Consider the following 14,406-nt stretch of genomic DNA (forward strand, 5'->3'; position numbering starts at 1 on the left):
AATAAAGTCACGTGTTAGGGTTACATGTAGAAAATGTCAATTATCAAGTTACGATAATCTCGGAGACTACATTTGATTTGGATCAGAGGAGTTTACTTTGTATCAGGATTCAAGTACAGCCACTTCGTAAAAAAAATTCTGGTGAGTACCGCTGGGAGCCCCTTTGCCGCTCGCTTTCTCGGAAATAACTCGATTTTCAAAAATATTTTCTGCAATTTATCTTCTTAAAATTGTTTTTTACAAGAGGTTTTTTATGAATTTTACAGAATATGTAAAAGATTTTACTTGATTGTTTTTTAATGAAAAATATGATTAGAAATTATTATTTTTTAATAATCTTTTTATTGAAACAAAATTTCAGATATTTCAAATTTAAAAAAAAACAATTTCACAAAAAATAGTTTTTGCAAACTTTTTTCGAGCATTTTTGAAGATATCTTTTCTAAATAGATTTCTTGAAAATATTGTTCTAAAAAATTTCAAGAAAACTTGCTCTCAAGACTTTTTTGGAAAAAATTTCAAAAATATTTCCGACAAACTCTCCCCAGAAACTGATACCTCCAAGTGCATACATTAACCTCGGGCAGAAGGTCTAACATCTATATTTCACTAGATAAGTTAGATAAGTTATTACTTATCGGTCTAGATGCATTAACCTGGGGCTCGGGTATATAATGTTACTGCAGTTACAAATGAGTAAGCTATAAAGAAGGAATTTTAATAAATTCCATATTCAAATGTTACTGCCCAGATATAGACTTCCGAGGTGCTACTTTTATTTTATTTTTATCAGAAAAAAATGCTAAATTTAAATTTAAAAATATTTAGGCTAAAGAAAAGCTAGGGGCTAACATGAATAATCTCCTCTGCACCTTATCTAAAGGATCACACAATGCAGAATACTAAAAATCTTATGTCATTTAAGAAATTTTGTATTGTCATACTAAGCAACACATGAAGGAAAGCAATAAAATAGAAAAGAAAAGACCCAAGTGATTGAAAAAAAAAAAGTGATTACTGTGTAATTAGAGAAATCATTAACAAAGTCACCCTACCTAAAACAATTTGGGCTAACTATGATACTAATATAGAGTGACAGAATCAGAATTTGTATACAATACCGTCCAGGAACTGCAATATATATAAAAAGACAATTCCCATTTCCCTCATCATTCTTCAGAAACAGGCAACAGCTCTGTTGGCTACTCAGTAGTCATCAGCAATAGCATTAACAGTAACCATATTGACAAAACCAAAATCAGTAAGAACTTGAGAAGAAAGCTTTTAGTCATGTTGATTAAACAGACCACAACCATTATACATCTTAATAAGCAGCAAACCAATGCATAGTTGCGATAAGATTCAGCACATTCTAGATATTTAAAACATAACACAGAACTAGCAGAGTAGCAGTAATTGTCTGGCATCAGGCTTTTACATAAATATGATGCATAAAACAAACAAACACTGCAGTAACTCCATCTGCTAACACACTTCACTTGCCATGATGATGATCAGTGTCTGCTATGCTCTCCTGCAAAAGGTTTGATGATGTCATGTAAAAGCTTCAAACATAGAACTATAGATGACTACTGTATCTAATACTAAACTTTAATAACCGAACATCGGTATAATTTGTAGTTTGGTATGGTACCCATTTTTGTTACTTTTACGAGTAAAGTGCACTTTGTGTGCTTTTACTTTGGACCTAACACCACTTATAATACTAGAGTATAAAAACATTCAATTGAAATATGAAACTCCGAAAGTCGTCACAGAATAAGTTATTCTGTTTATCCCACTTAATTCCGTTTTGTTCTTTTTGGGATATTTGCATTTTTTTTTCTGGGCTTCTTAATAGAGCAAACAGTCTCAAAATGTTATGCAAATCCTAATTTTTCCGTTGTTTACGCCTATACTATAAAAAATGAGTCCCTCTCTTAAACAACAGATAAATTAGGATTTGCATAACATTTTGGGGCTGTTTGCTATATTAAATAGCCCATAGAGCCGTTAGAAGAGGAAAATGATGCAAATATCCCAAAAGAAAACTAACAGAGTAAATTGAAATAAACGGAATGGCATGTTAAGTGATGACTTTCAAAAATACAGTACACAAAGTGCACTTTACTTTTAATCACATTCATTAATTTATTCAATTTAGATTGATGTTAATCATTAGATATAATACTACAAATAATTCATTCAAATATCTAAGCTTCAATTCTCACCAACATAATAAATTTTATAATGCTAATTTTAAAGATATACATAAATATCAAATCCTAACAAAGTTATTAAAAATAAAAAAACAATAACGAATCATATAAAGTGAACCCATGCTTTGCACGGGCTGTAAGCTAGTACTATTAAGTTGAGTAACCTTGATTAAATTTATTCAGTTGGCTACTAGTTTAAAAGAATATCCACTAAACTTACTTAGAGAATGAAGGTCCGTCAATTTGAAGCACCAGCTAATATTCATCAAACATATACAACTATGAGATTCTCTATCACAAAATTCAGCATATAAATTTTAGGCATTTTAGTTTAGGTGCCATAATTTATACTATAAAAAGTCCCTAGGCACAGTATATGAGGTATATAATCACCTAAAATTTTGAAAGCAATTATAATTATTTCTACATAATTTAACAGTTGCTTTCTGAGGCAGAAGGTAACAACAAAATTGCAAAAGAGCTCAAGGGTAAAGGCTTTCACAGTAGTTGCAATAACAAAAATCAGCAGTGAAGAAGACAAGCTAGACTTGTTTTTTCTAAACTACAGGTTTGTGGATACACACACACCAGTCACATTGCAATTGTCAAGTCCACACACCATTTGAAGGTGTCAAACTATCACTCAAGGAGAACATATACAATCAAGAAAAAACATAGAAAAAGTGAGGCTAATATACGATAATGTTTTGTAATTATAGGTTGCTTCTCAATAACCTATAATTTGTGGCAATATAAATGAATTAACTACAAAAAGAAGAGAGCTATGTAGAATCACCATCTACAATTTTACATACATCACTAGCTATACAAAAAGAAGAGAGCTTAGAAGATTCACCATCTACAATTCTACATACATCACTGATCATTTCAGGATTGCCCACAACAGAACACTGAATATCTATGCTATATTAGAAGATTTGTGCCATTATATTTTAAAACTCACAACTATAAAGTTAATATATGGACGCCACATAGTACAACTGAAAGAAGGATGCTAATGATTCAAAGGGATCAAACAAAAAGAAGCAAGAGCGGCAAACATTAATAGAAAAGCATTACACAAGTTGTAATATCTGTAACATCAATTAGTAACAATGAATAAATGCAAGAATGACATAGGAAAGAAAATACAAAACGAAGTAACAGGTGCACATTGAAAGCATTATTTTGAAGTTGGAACTACTGCACAACTAATAACTTTAAAGATTTAAATGTTTTGCCAACAGATAAGTTACCTTTCTCCTGTGAGACTGATGTTGTTGGTGTTCGAGTCCACATGCTCAAAGCCATCCAGTGAAACAAGTGTTTCTGTGTATTTGAGATATGCCCAAATGTTCTTATCACGTCGTTTATAAAATTTGTATTCCTTCTTCCGATAGTCATACAAGAGATTAAACATGAAAAGATCTTCGTTAAACAACTTTTTTCCAAAAAACTGGCCAGCACCCAAGTAACTGGTTAGCCATATCTCCGTCTCAGAATCAGCCTCAATACTGAATTTTTTCGTCCAGGACATCTGGCCAGAAACATCACCCAACGTCCATAGATGAATTTCAGGTCCAGATTGAAAGACCATAGCAACAGAACCCTCGAAATCCAAAACATCTGACCCCTTCCTTGTAACCCAGCTAGGGAACGGAACTTGTCCAAAAACCTCCGTGTGCAGATCAAATGAAATTAACTCATCCACGCCATCAAAATACAGAACCCCATTGACAACAACATTTCTTCGGTCAAAATCCTCATAATTTTTCAGAATAGGATCCCGAAATTCTCTCCACGAATCAGTGCCCGTCGAGTAAACCTGGACAATGGGGACCTTGTCATACATTTTCTCACACACAATCCTAAAAAACTTGTAGGCATCAGAAATAGAATCGTAACCAAAACCTTTCTTAACCGGATCGACTCGACTCGTGTACTGCTCAGGACTAGGAAGTTTCCTACACTTCCGAATCGACGGATTCCAAAAATAGACATGATTACCGAATCCATTAGATAACAATACGATGCCATTACAACAATCATCCACTCCGTAATAGGGGAAGAAGAAGCGCGGGAAAACAAGACGCTCAAAACGCACCGCAGAGCTCGACAAATCTTGGCCCTCGGCATCAAGAAGCGCCTGGTCAACAAGCTGACGTCGCCGTCGCTGTTGTCTATCATGGTCGTCGTCGCTGTTGTCTATCATGGTCACAAAATTCTTTTCCATCTCGACCATCCGCATTTCGAAGGCCAGCTCCTCCTCGGTGGGCGGGGGCTTGTCGATACAGAGCAGTTTGGGTGTGTTGATTGAAGCCTTGATGGCATGGAGGAGCTGAGATTTTATGAAATGGGGGGTGGAGATGAGTGATAGCCATGGCTTGCAGACGGACTTGCATTGGAGCAGCGATTTCACAGGGAGTCGAAGGAGTATTTGGGAGATCAGTCCTTCGGGCAAATCGTTGATGGACTTGTACGCCATTGAGTTTAGTTTAAACAAGAGGTGTTTGAATTATAGTGATGGGGATTGTGGAAGCTCAATAGTCAGGCAGTATTTATAAAGTCCAGACTCAACTCTTTAATTAATATCGTCCTGGTCTGCTCCGTTTCAAATTAACACCCGTTGCGTGTTTGGGGAGGGGTTTTGATTCCCTTAGAGCAACTCCAAGAGTTGTTTGACACCCTCTCTATTAAAATGATTATTATATTAGCTCTTAAGTCATTTGGAAGGTAAACATTTAGCCAATCTCCAACAACTCTCCTCAATGTCATCTCTATTACTTTTTAATTTACTTGATATTGTAATGAATGTAGCTGTCCTTCACAGCAACACTATATTTAATAATATAAAATTCGTTTAGGAGGCCTCCTCACTACTGAGGAAATATTTAACACTCCTAAACTTTTGGGGAGGAGCAAGGAGCCTGTTGGAGTGTGATTATAGTACAACTTCCTTAATATTTGACTTAAGAGCACTAATAGAGTGCTTCTTGGACTTGCTCTTACCAATTAACCCCTTCATTCTCCTCCTCTCTGTTATTTTATCAATATTTTGATAAAACTCAAATTTTTTTGAATTAAATTTGTTGAGTACCTTGTTATCAAGATTGTTAGTCGTGTCTCTCTTTTTGATGTCAGCGTGTGCCATCTATTTGGGGTGTCATTATGTTATATTTTGTTATTCTTATGTATTTCTGTATATCGTTCGATTATTATTCCGAAAAGTATTTATATAGTATTTTAAGAGATCAGTAAGACTCGCGTCGATTTTGGGACGACGGTGTCGCAAGAGCTCACCTTTCACAACAAAAAATTATTCATGTTTCGGGAACATTTAGTGCTCGAGAATCAGTTGATTTGACTAATAGTTTTAAACATCGGGGTGCAGATGATGCTTATGTGAAGGTCAATTGTAATGCTACTAGTTTCATAACTGATGTATATTAGATTGCTCGAGATATCATTATAATACTTTTTTAATCAAAGAATATGAATATTTTATGTATTAAGCGATCTGAAAACAAAACGAATATTTTTTTAGTTCGTTCTTTGTTTCACAATCAGATTGTAGTTAACAATTTGGGATATGTCTCAGCTGGATTTCAATATATGTCTTGTGTTTCGTCTTAATAAAATCATTTGTTTGTAAAAAAAAACTACGTCAACCGATATGCCCCAGATACGATCATACATAACATAGAAATCTAACGGGGAAAGAGTGGACAATTAACTTAAACTGTAGTGAAACTGACTATAAAAAAGGGAATCCGCCATAATAAAATTACATTGCGAAGAGGTCCGTCTAATATCCAAAAACTGCACAGTGACAGTCGGACAAGTGGAGAATGTTGGGGTGGACCAGAAAAGTATATCTATCTTTTCGTTATCAAACTTATTCATTTAATATTAATTATCTAATTTATAAATTTTAGTATGTCCTCATTTTAATCCTAGGCATGTATATTATTGAGATATCAATAGCGCATTTGGAGCTTATGATTTATGGCATAATGGGATTTATTATGTAATAATATGAGAAGTTAAAATATTTATTTAGATAATTTTGATTTATTAATAATTTATAAGTTACTAAAAATATAATAATAATAATAAAAATGATTTAGTAGTAGTTTATGTCTTAAGAATAATTTTTATTCTCTTCAAAAAAAAGAATAATTTTTATTTTTTTTAAAAACAACCAAGTCATGAAATATGGTATCTCAAACTTTCTGGTGTTAAAGTCAGTTTCTGAAAGTTTAAGTTGACTTATGATTTATTACAAACACACATTTCAAGCTTAAAGTCGAAAATGGATATGAATTAAAGTGGCTTATGACTTAACCTGACTTATGTGATAAGCTGGAAGTTTAAAATATCTCTTTGGGTAATATGGACTTATTAATGACTTATGAGATATTAGCAAGATAATATTAGAAAAAGTAATTTAAAGGTAATTTATGTCTTAATTTTAATCAAAAAATTAAAAATAATAAAAATAATTCATTGAAAAAAGTAACACAAATTAACTTCCGACCTTAAGCTAGTTTTTGACTTATTTTTAATTTATCATACGAAGTTACGAACATATATTTTCAATTTAAAATTGAAAACTGCTTAAACCCAGGCTTTAAACCGAGACAAATATGCTTTTGTTTTTATTATCAAAATAATTTATGTAGATATGGTTTTTTTTTGACAAATAAGTTTTTGTTTTTATTTTCCGAAACGAGCCAAAATGTTTAATATCATAATGAAATTCGAAAAACTAGCAATAATTATTTTTTTTGCCATTTCATATTTAGTTAGGTATGGAGAATAGTAAATAATCAAATTAATATTTGAAATAGAATCAATTTTTTAATAAATGATTTGTGATTATTCATGATAATTAAAAATATTTATACAATTGTTAACTCTAATACATATTTAAAATATTATTGTAATATAATTATATACAAAATCGTGTGTTACCACATCATATAAATTTTGATTAAATTTTGTTGTTTCTTAAAATTATGACAATATTCATTGTGCATAAAATAGAATAAAATATGACTAGTGCTCCTCAAGCATTATGCCACTTAAATTTTGATAATTAATATTTGGAATTATTGAAATGCTTTTACTAATAAAATAGATGAAGGTAGTAAGACATGAGTTTGAAACAAAGAAGATATCTTTGATCTCAACGGAGGAGTAGATTGTAGATAAATTTTATATAAAATATATGAGCATTCTCATGATCTGGTAAGCCTATTTAAAAATCATTTTTCGAAGTTGCTCATAAGTTTAAATGATATTCAATTTTAAAATCATTTTTCGAAGTTGCTTACAAGTTTAAATGATATTCAACTCTTTCAAATTGATATGGCTCATGCCTCGTAGTATTGATTTATTTAAACAAGCTGAAAGATCCAAATTTCACATATGCAATAGAAATGAACGTTGAAGATTTAATTACAAATATATTGTGGGCCAGGATGAAGTTAAATTATGGCTGCTTGGGTGATATTTTGTGTTTCGATATAATATATCATAAAAATGAAAAAGGTCGTTCACTTGTTTTTGTTATCATCTTTCACGTAAAAGAGATAGTCCTAGACCAGCATCCCTCATAAGAATTGAACATTATCATAAAAATTTGAGTTAGGAGCACCCAAACACTCTTTGAAAAAGCTGAGAGAAGAGGATTTAAAAAATTTCTAGTATCAGGCATTTTCTTTATAGTCTCATAAGATTTTAATTTCAAATCAGGAGCTTGTTTTAATTTCAAATTTCTAGTATCAGGCATTTTCTTTATAGTCTCATAAGATTTTAATTTCTGGGATTGGTGTGGTTGGTGTATTTGCAGGGGGTTCCACCATTATCAAAAGAGAGGAGCCAATCAAAATCTCCCAAGTACAAAATTTTCCGCGCTTAGCATGTGCCCATGGGCACACACTAGACAAACCGTTGATTTATTTATACAAGCTCGTCGACACGAGAATGTTTGTTTCATTCAAGATGATTATAAAAATTATCTACCTACAAAACGTATCACCTAAATAAAGTTTGGTGACACTGCGGAAGTGTTGGAGTACCTAAAACAAAAAGCAAGCAAAAGATCCAAATTTCAGATTTAATTACATATATATTTTAGGTCGATGCAAGGATGAAGTTAGATTATGATCGGTTTGATGATATTGTATGTTTCGATATAATATATAGTAAAAATGAAAAAGGTCATCCACTTGTTTTTGTTAGAGTTAACTATCATTAATGTAAATGATAAAAATTGGATATAATCATAAAAATTTGATTTAGGAGCACCCAAACACTCTTTGAAAAAGCTGAGAGAAGAGGATTTAAAAAAACTTCAAGTATTAGGCATTTTCTTTATAGTCTCGTAAGATTTTAATTTCAAATCAGGAGCTTGTTTAAAAAGCAATCCTACTGGAGACAGGCATTAGCTGCTAAACAGTGATCAACAATCAAGATTAACCTAAACATGTCAGCTAACAACGATCAACATTAGCAGTAAGCGATTAGCATATCATAATATAGGCAACAAATCCAGCCATAGCAAAGATTAAGATTTAGAAGCTTGCATTCAGTACTTAAAACATAGATAGCCATATATAAGACTAGTAGCTAGTAGATGCATCCCAGGAGGACATCAGGTTCTCCCTCGTAGATATCAAGCACAAAACTAACATATATTGTGGTAACTGCTTCCGTAATCACACTTCACTTGCCATGATAATGGTCAACATACGGTATTCTGCAAAAGTTTAGAAAGATATCAGGCAAAAGCTTCGAGCGATATTTGCGCTAAACTTGTGTGACTACAATCACTAACTTAAGCCAAGTGACTAGAAAATCTAGCTACCCTGATATAACCAAATATGACATTAAATTAAGCTTCATTCACAAAGCCCATCTTCCATCTTTTTACTATATTCACAAAAGAGGCAAAAGTGGAACCTAGCCAGTTACTAGGAAGAGATGTTTTCACGACTAATTAATAAACACTTCGGGGCCATATGGAAATATAGTTAACCATGTACTTATGTTGAGTCGCCTAACCTACACGCCCTGCTTAAATTTATCTACTTGAGGACTAGTATGAAAGAAATATCAGTAAGCTGCATTTTAAGCTGCATTTCATGAAGGTTATTTATCAAAAGCACCAGCTAATATCGATTGAACAGCCAATGAGCCAAACATGTATAGAACTAATACCAATTACTTGCTAGAGAACTAGAAATAATTTGAAAGATACAAAATTACCTCTAGATTGTTTCTGGTGGAGACTATTCAGATGCCCGCCAGTTGCCCTTTTACTGCACTTGCTCAAAGCCATCTAGTGAAACAAGCGTTTCTGTGTATTTGAGAAAAGCACCCACATTTGCTTCATCTTTATAAATTTTGGTTTCTTTCTTCTCACAGTCATACAACACATAAAACATGAAGCTACTCTCAAATACCTTATGTCCAAAGAACTGTGCTGCACCCAAATAGTCATCTAACCGTATTTCAGTCTCGGGATGAGCCTCAATGCTAAATTTTTTAGTCCAAGACACCTCTCCAGAAACATTATCTAACGTCCATAGGTTTATTTCAATTCCAGACTGAAAGACCATAGCGACAGAACCTTGGAAATCCAAAACATCTGACTCCATCTGTGTAGAGCTAGGGATAGGAACTAGTCCAAAAATCTCATTGTGCAAATCAAATGAGACTAAGTGTTCCCTACGATATTTAAAATACAGTACCCCGTCTACAACAACATTAGCTGAGCCAAAGTGCTTAACACCCTTCATAATAGGAGCCTTAAATTCATTAGTCCAGGAATCAGCATTCGACGAATAAACCTGAACTAATGGTTCGACATCAAACATTTTCTCAGACACAATCCTAAAGACCTTGTAGTCATCGGAGATAGGATCATAACCAAACCCTACTTTAACCGGCACAGTATCACAAGTGTGGGGCTCGGGAGCAGGGAGTTTCTTAAACTTCCCGATTGACGGATTCCAAAGATAGACAAAATTACCGAACAAATTAGCTAAACAGAGGATGCCATCACAAACACTTTTAATACTATAATGTGTAGAGAAAAGACGTGGCATAACAAGACGATTAAATTGTACCGGACAGCTGGACAAGTCTTGGGCTGCGGCATCAAGAAGCGCCTCATCAACAAGTTCACGTCGACGTTGCTGTTGTGGACTAATAGTGGAATTGGAAAACAATGTGCCGAAACGCCTCTCCGTCTCGGCCTCGAAGGCCAATTTTCTTGCCAATTCCTCCTCGGTGAGCGGGGGTCTGTGTATACAGAGCAGTGTGGGTGTGTTCATTGAGGCCGTGATGGCGCGATGGAGTTGAGATTTCACGAAATGAGGGGTTGAGATGAGTGATAGCCATGGCTTGCAGACGGACTTGCATTGGAGAAGTGATTTGACAGGGAGTCGAACAAGTATTTCGGAGATCAATCCTTCAGGTAAATAGTTGATGGACTTTTTTGCCATTGTGGTTTTGGAAGAGGAAATGGTGAATAAGTTGTGAAGAAAGGGAAAGCTCAATGTTGCACTGTAGTTTACATTGATCTGGGATGAAATACTTTTAAGAGCATATCCAAGAGGCTCCTAACTTCTTATTTGAGAATGGAGAGGAAAAATGTTGCTCGCTCTTAAATTACTAAGAGGCTCTTGTTTCTCTCTCCTCTCTCCTCAAAGTTAAGAGCCACCATATGGCTCCTAATTTATTTTTTACAATAAAAAAATTCTTATCTCCAATTCACCTCCATTTTTCCTTCTCTTTTGTTACAGTGGAGCCCAATATCTATACTATCTATCTATACTATACTATAAAAAGCCAACATGGGTATAATTTGTAGTCGTACAAAATTTTGGTTTGGTACTCTCTTGGTTTAATACTCTCCTCTAAAACTAAAAGTCTACAAATCTAGATATCTATTAAATAGTTTCATACACTAAAAACACTCCTTATGTATATTAATATATCTTTTTAAATATAATTTATAATTAGTTGGAAAAAGTGAAACTACTATTAATAACAAATATTAATATTAAAAAATACTAATTGATAAATGTATAACTAATTATAAATATATAATTTTGAATATCTTTTGTCTAAAATACATATAAATAATTAGAGACGCTACTTTTTAATTATAACGTATTCTCCTCGAAATTTAACTTCAACGTGTTCTATTTCATTACAAACACGAACCATTACGTAACATACGAATATATATGAAATATGAAAATTTTGATTTAAAAATTAATTGAATAATAAACTGTCACATATTAATATCATAAAAATATGTATAGATAGATAATAAATTGTGAAAACTAAATTTCAGTTAGTAGATATAATCAGTTGGTTGATATAATTTAACTAAAATGCAATTCATTAATACTAAAATACTAATAAAATGGTGTTAAGATAATTAATAAATTACGAATTATATAACCGCCCGTGCTTTGCACGGGTTAAAGGCTAGTATGAATAAAATATGAAATAGAGAAGAGATGCAGAAAGTATTGTTGGAATTTACACTCTTAACTTTGTCCTAAATTACTAAAAATCATATTTTTTATATTATATTTAAAAGTCAACAAGAAGACTCTTGGAGAAGCTCCAAGGCCCAGTCAAATCACATTAAAATGTGTGTAAAGCGTCGTATAAAAAAAATTGCTATGATGGTATTAATGGTCTGAAATAAGTACTCCTAGGTGTAATGATCTCCAAACCTCGAATAGATACTAGTAGTAGATGCATAGCCTCTGCTGCAAGATGCGACGAAGCAAAAGATTGTTAAAATCACGTTAGGGGTAATTGCACGATCTTTTGGGCAAACTTAAAAGAAGAGTCTCTTTATTTTAAAAATGGAGATGAGAAGTAAATAAATGAATAAAATATTTAGAAAATAAGTAAAAATTGTGAGAGAGAAGTTGGATTCTCAGCTTCTTAAAAATAGTTCTACTTTTTTAAATAAATGGATTAAGAAAAACAGAAGCTGCTTCGTGCAAACATACACGCCCTATACTCTTCATTAAATGTTTAGTGCAAATTTTACTCCACTGCTTTGCATTCTTTTCACTTCTCAACCAACCAACAATTTTGTCTACTGCACTGGTGGATTAAGGTTCTCTCTGGATTAGTGTTGAAAATAGCTCTGATGTCATAAAAAATGTTAGAATTTTTTTTTATATATAAATCATAAAGTTGTTTAATAATTTTTTTTTGATATTTATATATTTTGGTTTATAATACCAAAAAAAAAAATTTATAAGTTTTGATAGTGAAATATACGATAATTTTCCGCCAAAGCTGGTTTTTTGCAAAAGAATGAGAAGATCTATGTTTTCTAAAATCAGTTTTTAAACTAAAATTGCTATTATTTTTTTAGCACCAATGGATAGCCCAATTGATGGGTTTATCATAAACTAATTTTTAAAACATATAAGTCTGTATTGTAAAAAAAAAAAAGCTTTTTCAAAATTTATCTAAAACATTAATATAAAACACTACTACTTAAGTATATACTTTGTCCCACTAAATTGTATATATTACTTTTTAACACGTATTTAAGATTTTTCTAAAGTATAACTTCATATCAATTTTTTTTCGAATAAAAATTTGATTTTAAAACCTTTATTAACAAAAAATTAAAAATATATTATAAAATTATATTTTATAAAAAACCTTAAAATATATACAAATAATGAACATATACATCCTATGGAATAGGGTTCGGGTACTTCTATTTTTAATTAGTACTCTAAATAAACGTATAATGTTGCAAGCAAAGAACTTTAGCCAGTTGCCCTTGACATGTAATCTGTTTTGAATACAAGGTTTGCATCCAAAGATTTAATGAATTCATAATAATTTTAGTAAATTCTACATGATCTTCATTTTGTACGGACAAATATTAGACCAAATATGGAATCCTTAAATTTGAACATAATTTGTAATAGATAATTTGTGAGGGTGAACCACATTATACTTAGAATTTAGACCATATATTAGATATAAATAGGATGTATGGTTAAGATTATCACTGATATCATGTTATATATTTATGTGACATTTATATGTATGCATGTCTAATAAATGAGAGTTAATAATCAGATTTATTACTTTCCATGATTAATACAAATCTCAATTAAATTTTATGTATATAAATCAGTATTACAAAATTAAATATATCAAATATTTTGTTTTCATACATGGAAATACATAACAAATTTGCGTGATTTAATTCTATACGTGTAAATGTATAACAAATTTACGTGATACTGTTGCAGCACTTGTACTAATATAAAAGATGGTGTTATAATGCAATATTTTTCTAAAAAGATGGAAATACTGCTATAATACGTCAAATATCATACTTATATTATTTAATAATTATACCGATACTATTGCAATACATATTCTTTTTGAAAAAAATAAAAGTACTGCTATAGTACATCAAATACTAATATAAAAGATGGCGTTATAATGCAATATTTTTCTAAAAAAAATAGAAATACTGCAATAGTACGTCAAATATCATACTTATATTATTTAATAATTATACCGATACTATTGGAACACGTATTTTTTTATAAAAAAATAAAGGTACTGCTATAGTACATCAAATATCAAACTTATTTATATGATAATTATACCGATACTATCGCATTACATTAAAAATATAATATCAATACACCAGCCATTTAATTATAGAAGGTAAATTTAAATTTTGCCACATATAATTATTGAAGTTAATGCATGCATTAATTACCTACGTCCTACAATCATATATAAAAGACAAAAGTACATAGCCAATTTTAAATGCATTATTTGATCTTAGCCATTAGTTTAATCGGAATCTAATGACTTTATATGAGTTCTAAGTTCTAACTTTAAAACTGGTCTCACCCTAATTTTTGTGATATCCATTATAATATTTATCGCGTATAGAATAGAATAAAAAAATTATTACAAAAAAATCTGAGCCCCAAACACTCTTTGAAAAAGCTGAGAGAAGAGGATTTAAAATACTTCTAGTATTAGGCTTTTTCTTTATAGTTTAATAAGATTTTGATTACTAAAGACAGGCATCAGCCGCTAAATAGTGATCAACAATCAAAATTAACCTAAACATGTAATCTAACAGCAATCAACA

General features: G+C 31.6%; 2 protein-coding genes across 2 annotated transcripts; both read right to left on the reverse strand.

The window, feature by feature from the left end:
• Positions 1–1,243: 1,243 nt before the first annotated feature.
• On the reverse strand, positions 1,244–4,909 carry LOC108220387 (putative F-box protein At4g21240). The gene is made up of 2 exons (XM_017394139.2): positions 3,476–4,909; positions 1,244–1,534 (listed from the first exon to the last, which is right to left on the reverse strand). The coding sequence occupies exons 1-2, from the start codon at positions 4,702–4,704 to the stop codon at positions 1,525–1,527; spliced, it is 1,239 nt and encodes a 412-aa protein (XP_017249628.1). The 5' UTR covers positions 4,705–4,909; the 3' UTR covers positions 1,244–1,524.
• Positions 4,910–9,517: 4,608 nt separating this feature from the next.
• On the reverse strand, positions 9,518–10,832 carry LOC108223332 (F-box/kelch-repeat protein At3g23880-like). The gene has a single exon (XM_017397525.2). The coding sequence runs from the start codon at positions 10,730–10,732 to the stop codon at positions 9,542–9,544; it is 1,191 nt and encodes a 396-aa protein (XP_017253014.1). The 5' UTR covers positions 10,733–10,832; the 3' UTR covers positions 9,518–9,541.
• Positions 10,833–14,406: the final 3,574 nt, after the last annotated feature.

This window comes from Daucus carota, chromosome 5 (assembly GCF_001625215.2).
Source record: "Daucus carota subsp. sativus chromosome 5, DH1 v3.0, whole genome shotgun sequence".
NCBI lineage: Eukaryota > Viridiplantae > Streptophyta > Magnoliopsida > Apiales > Apiaceae > Daucus > Daucus carota.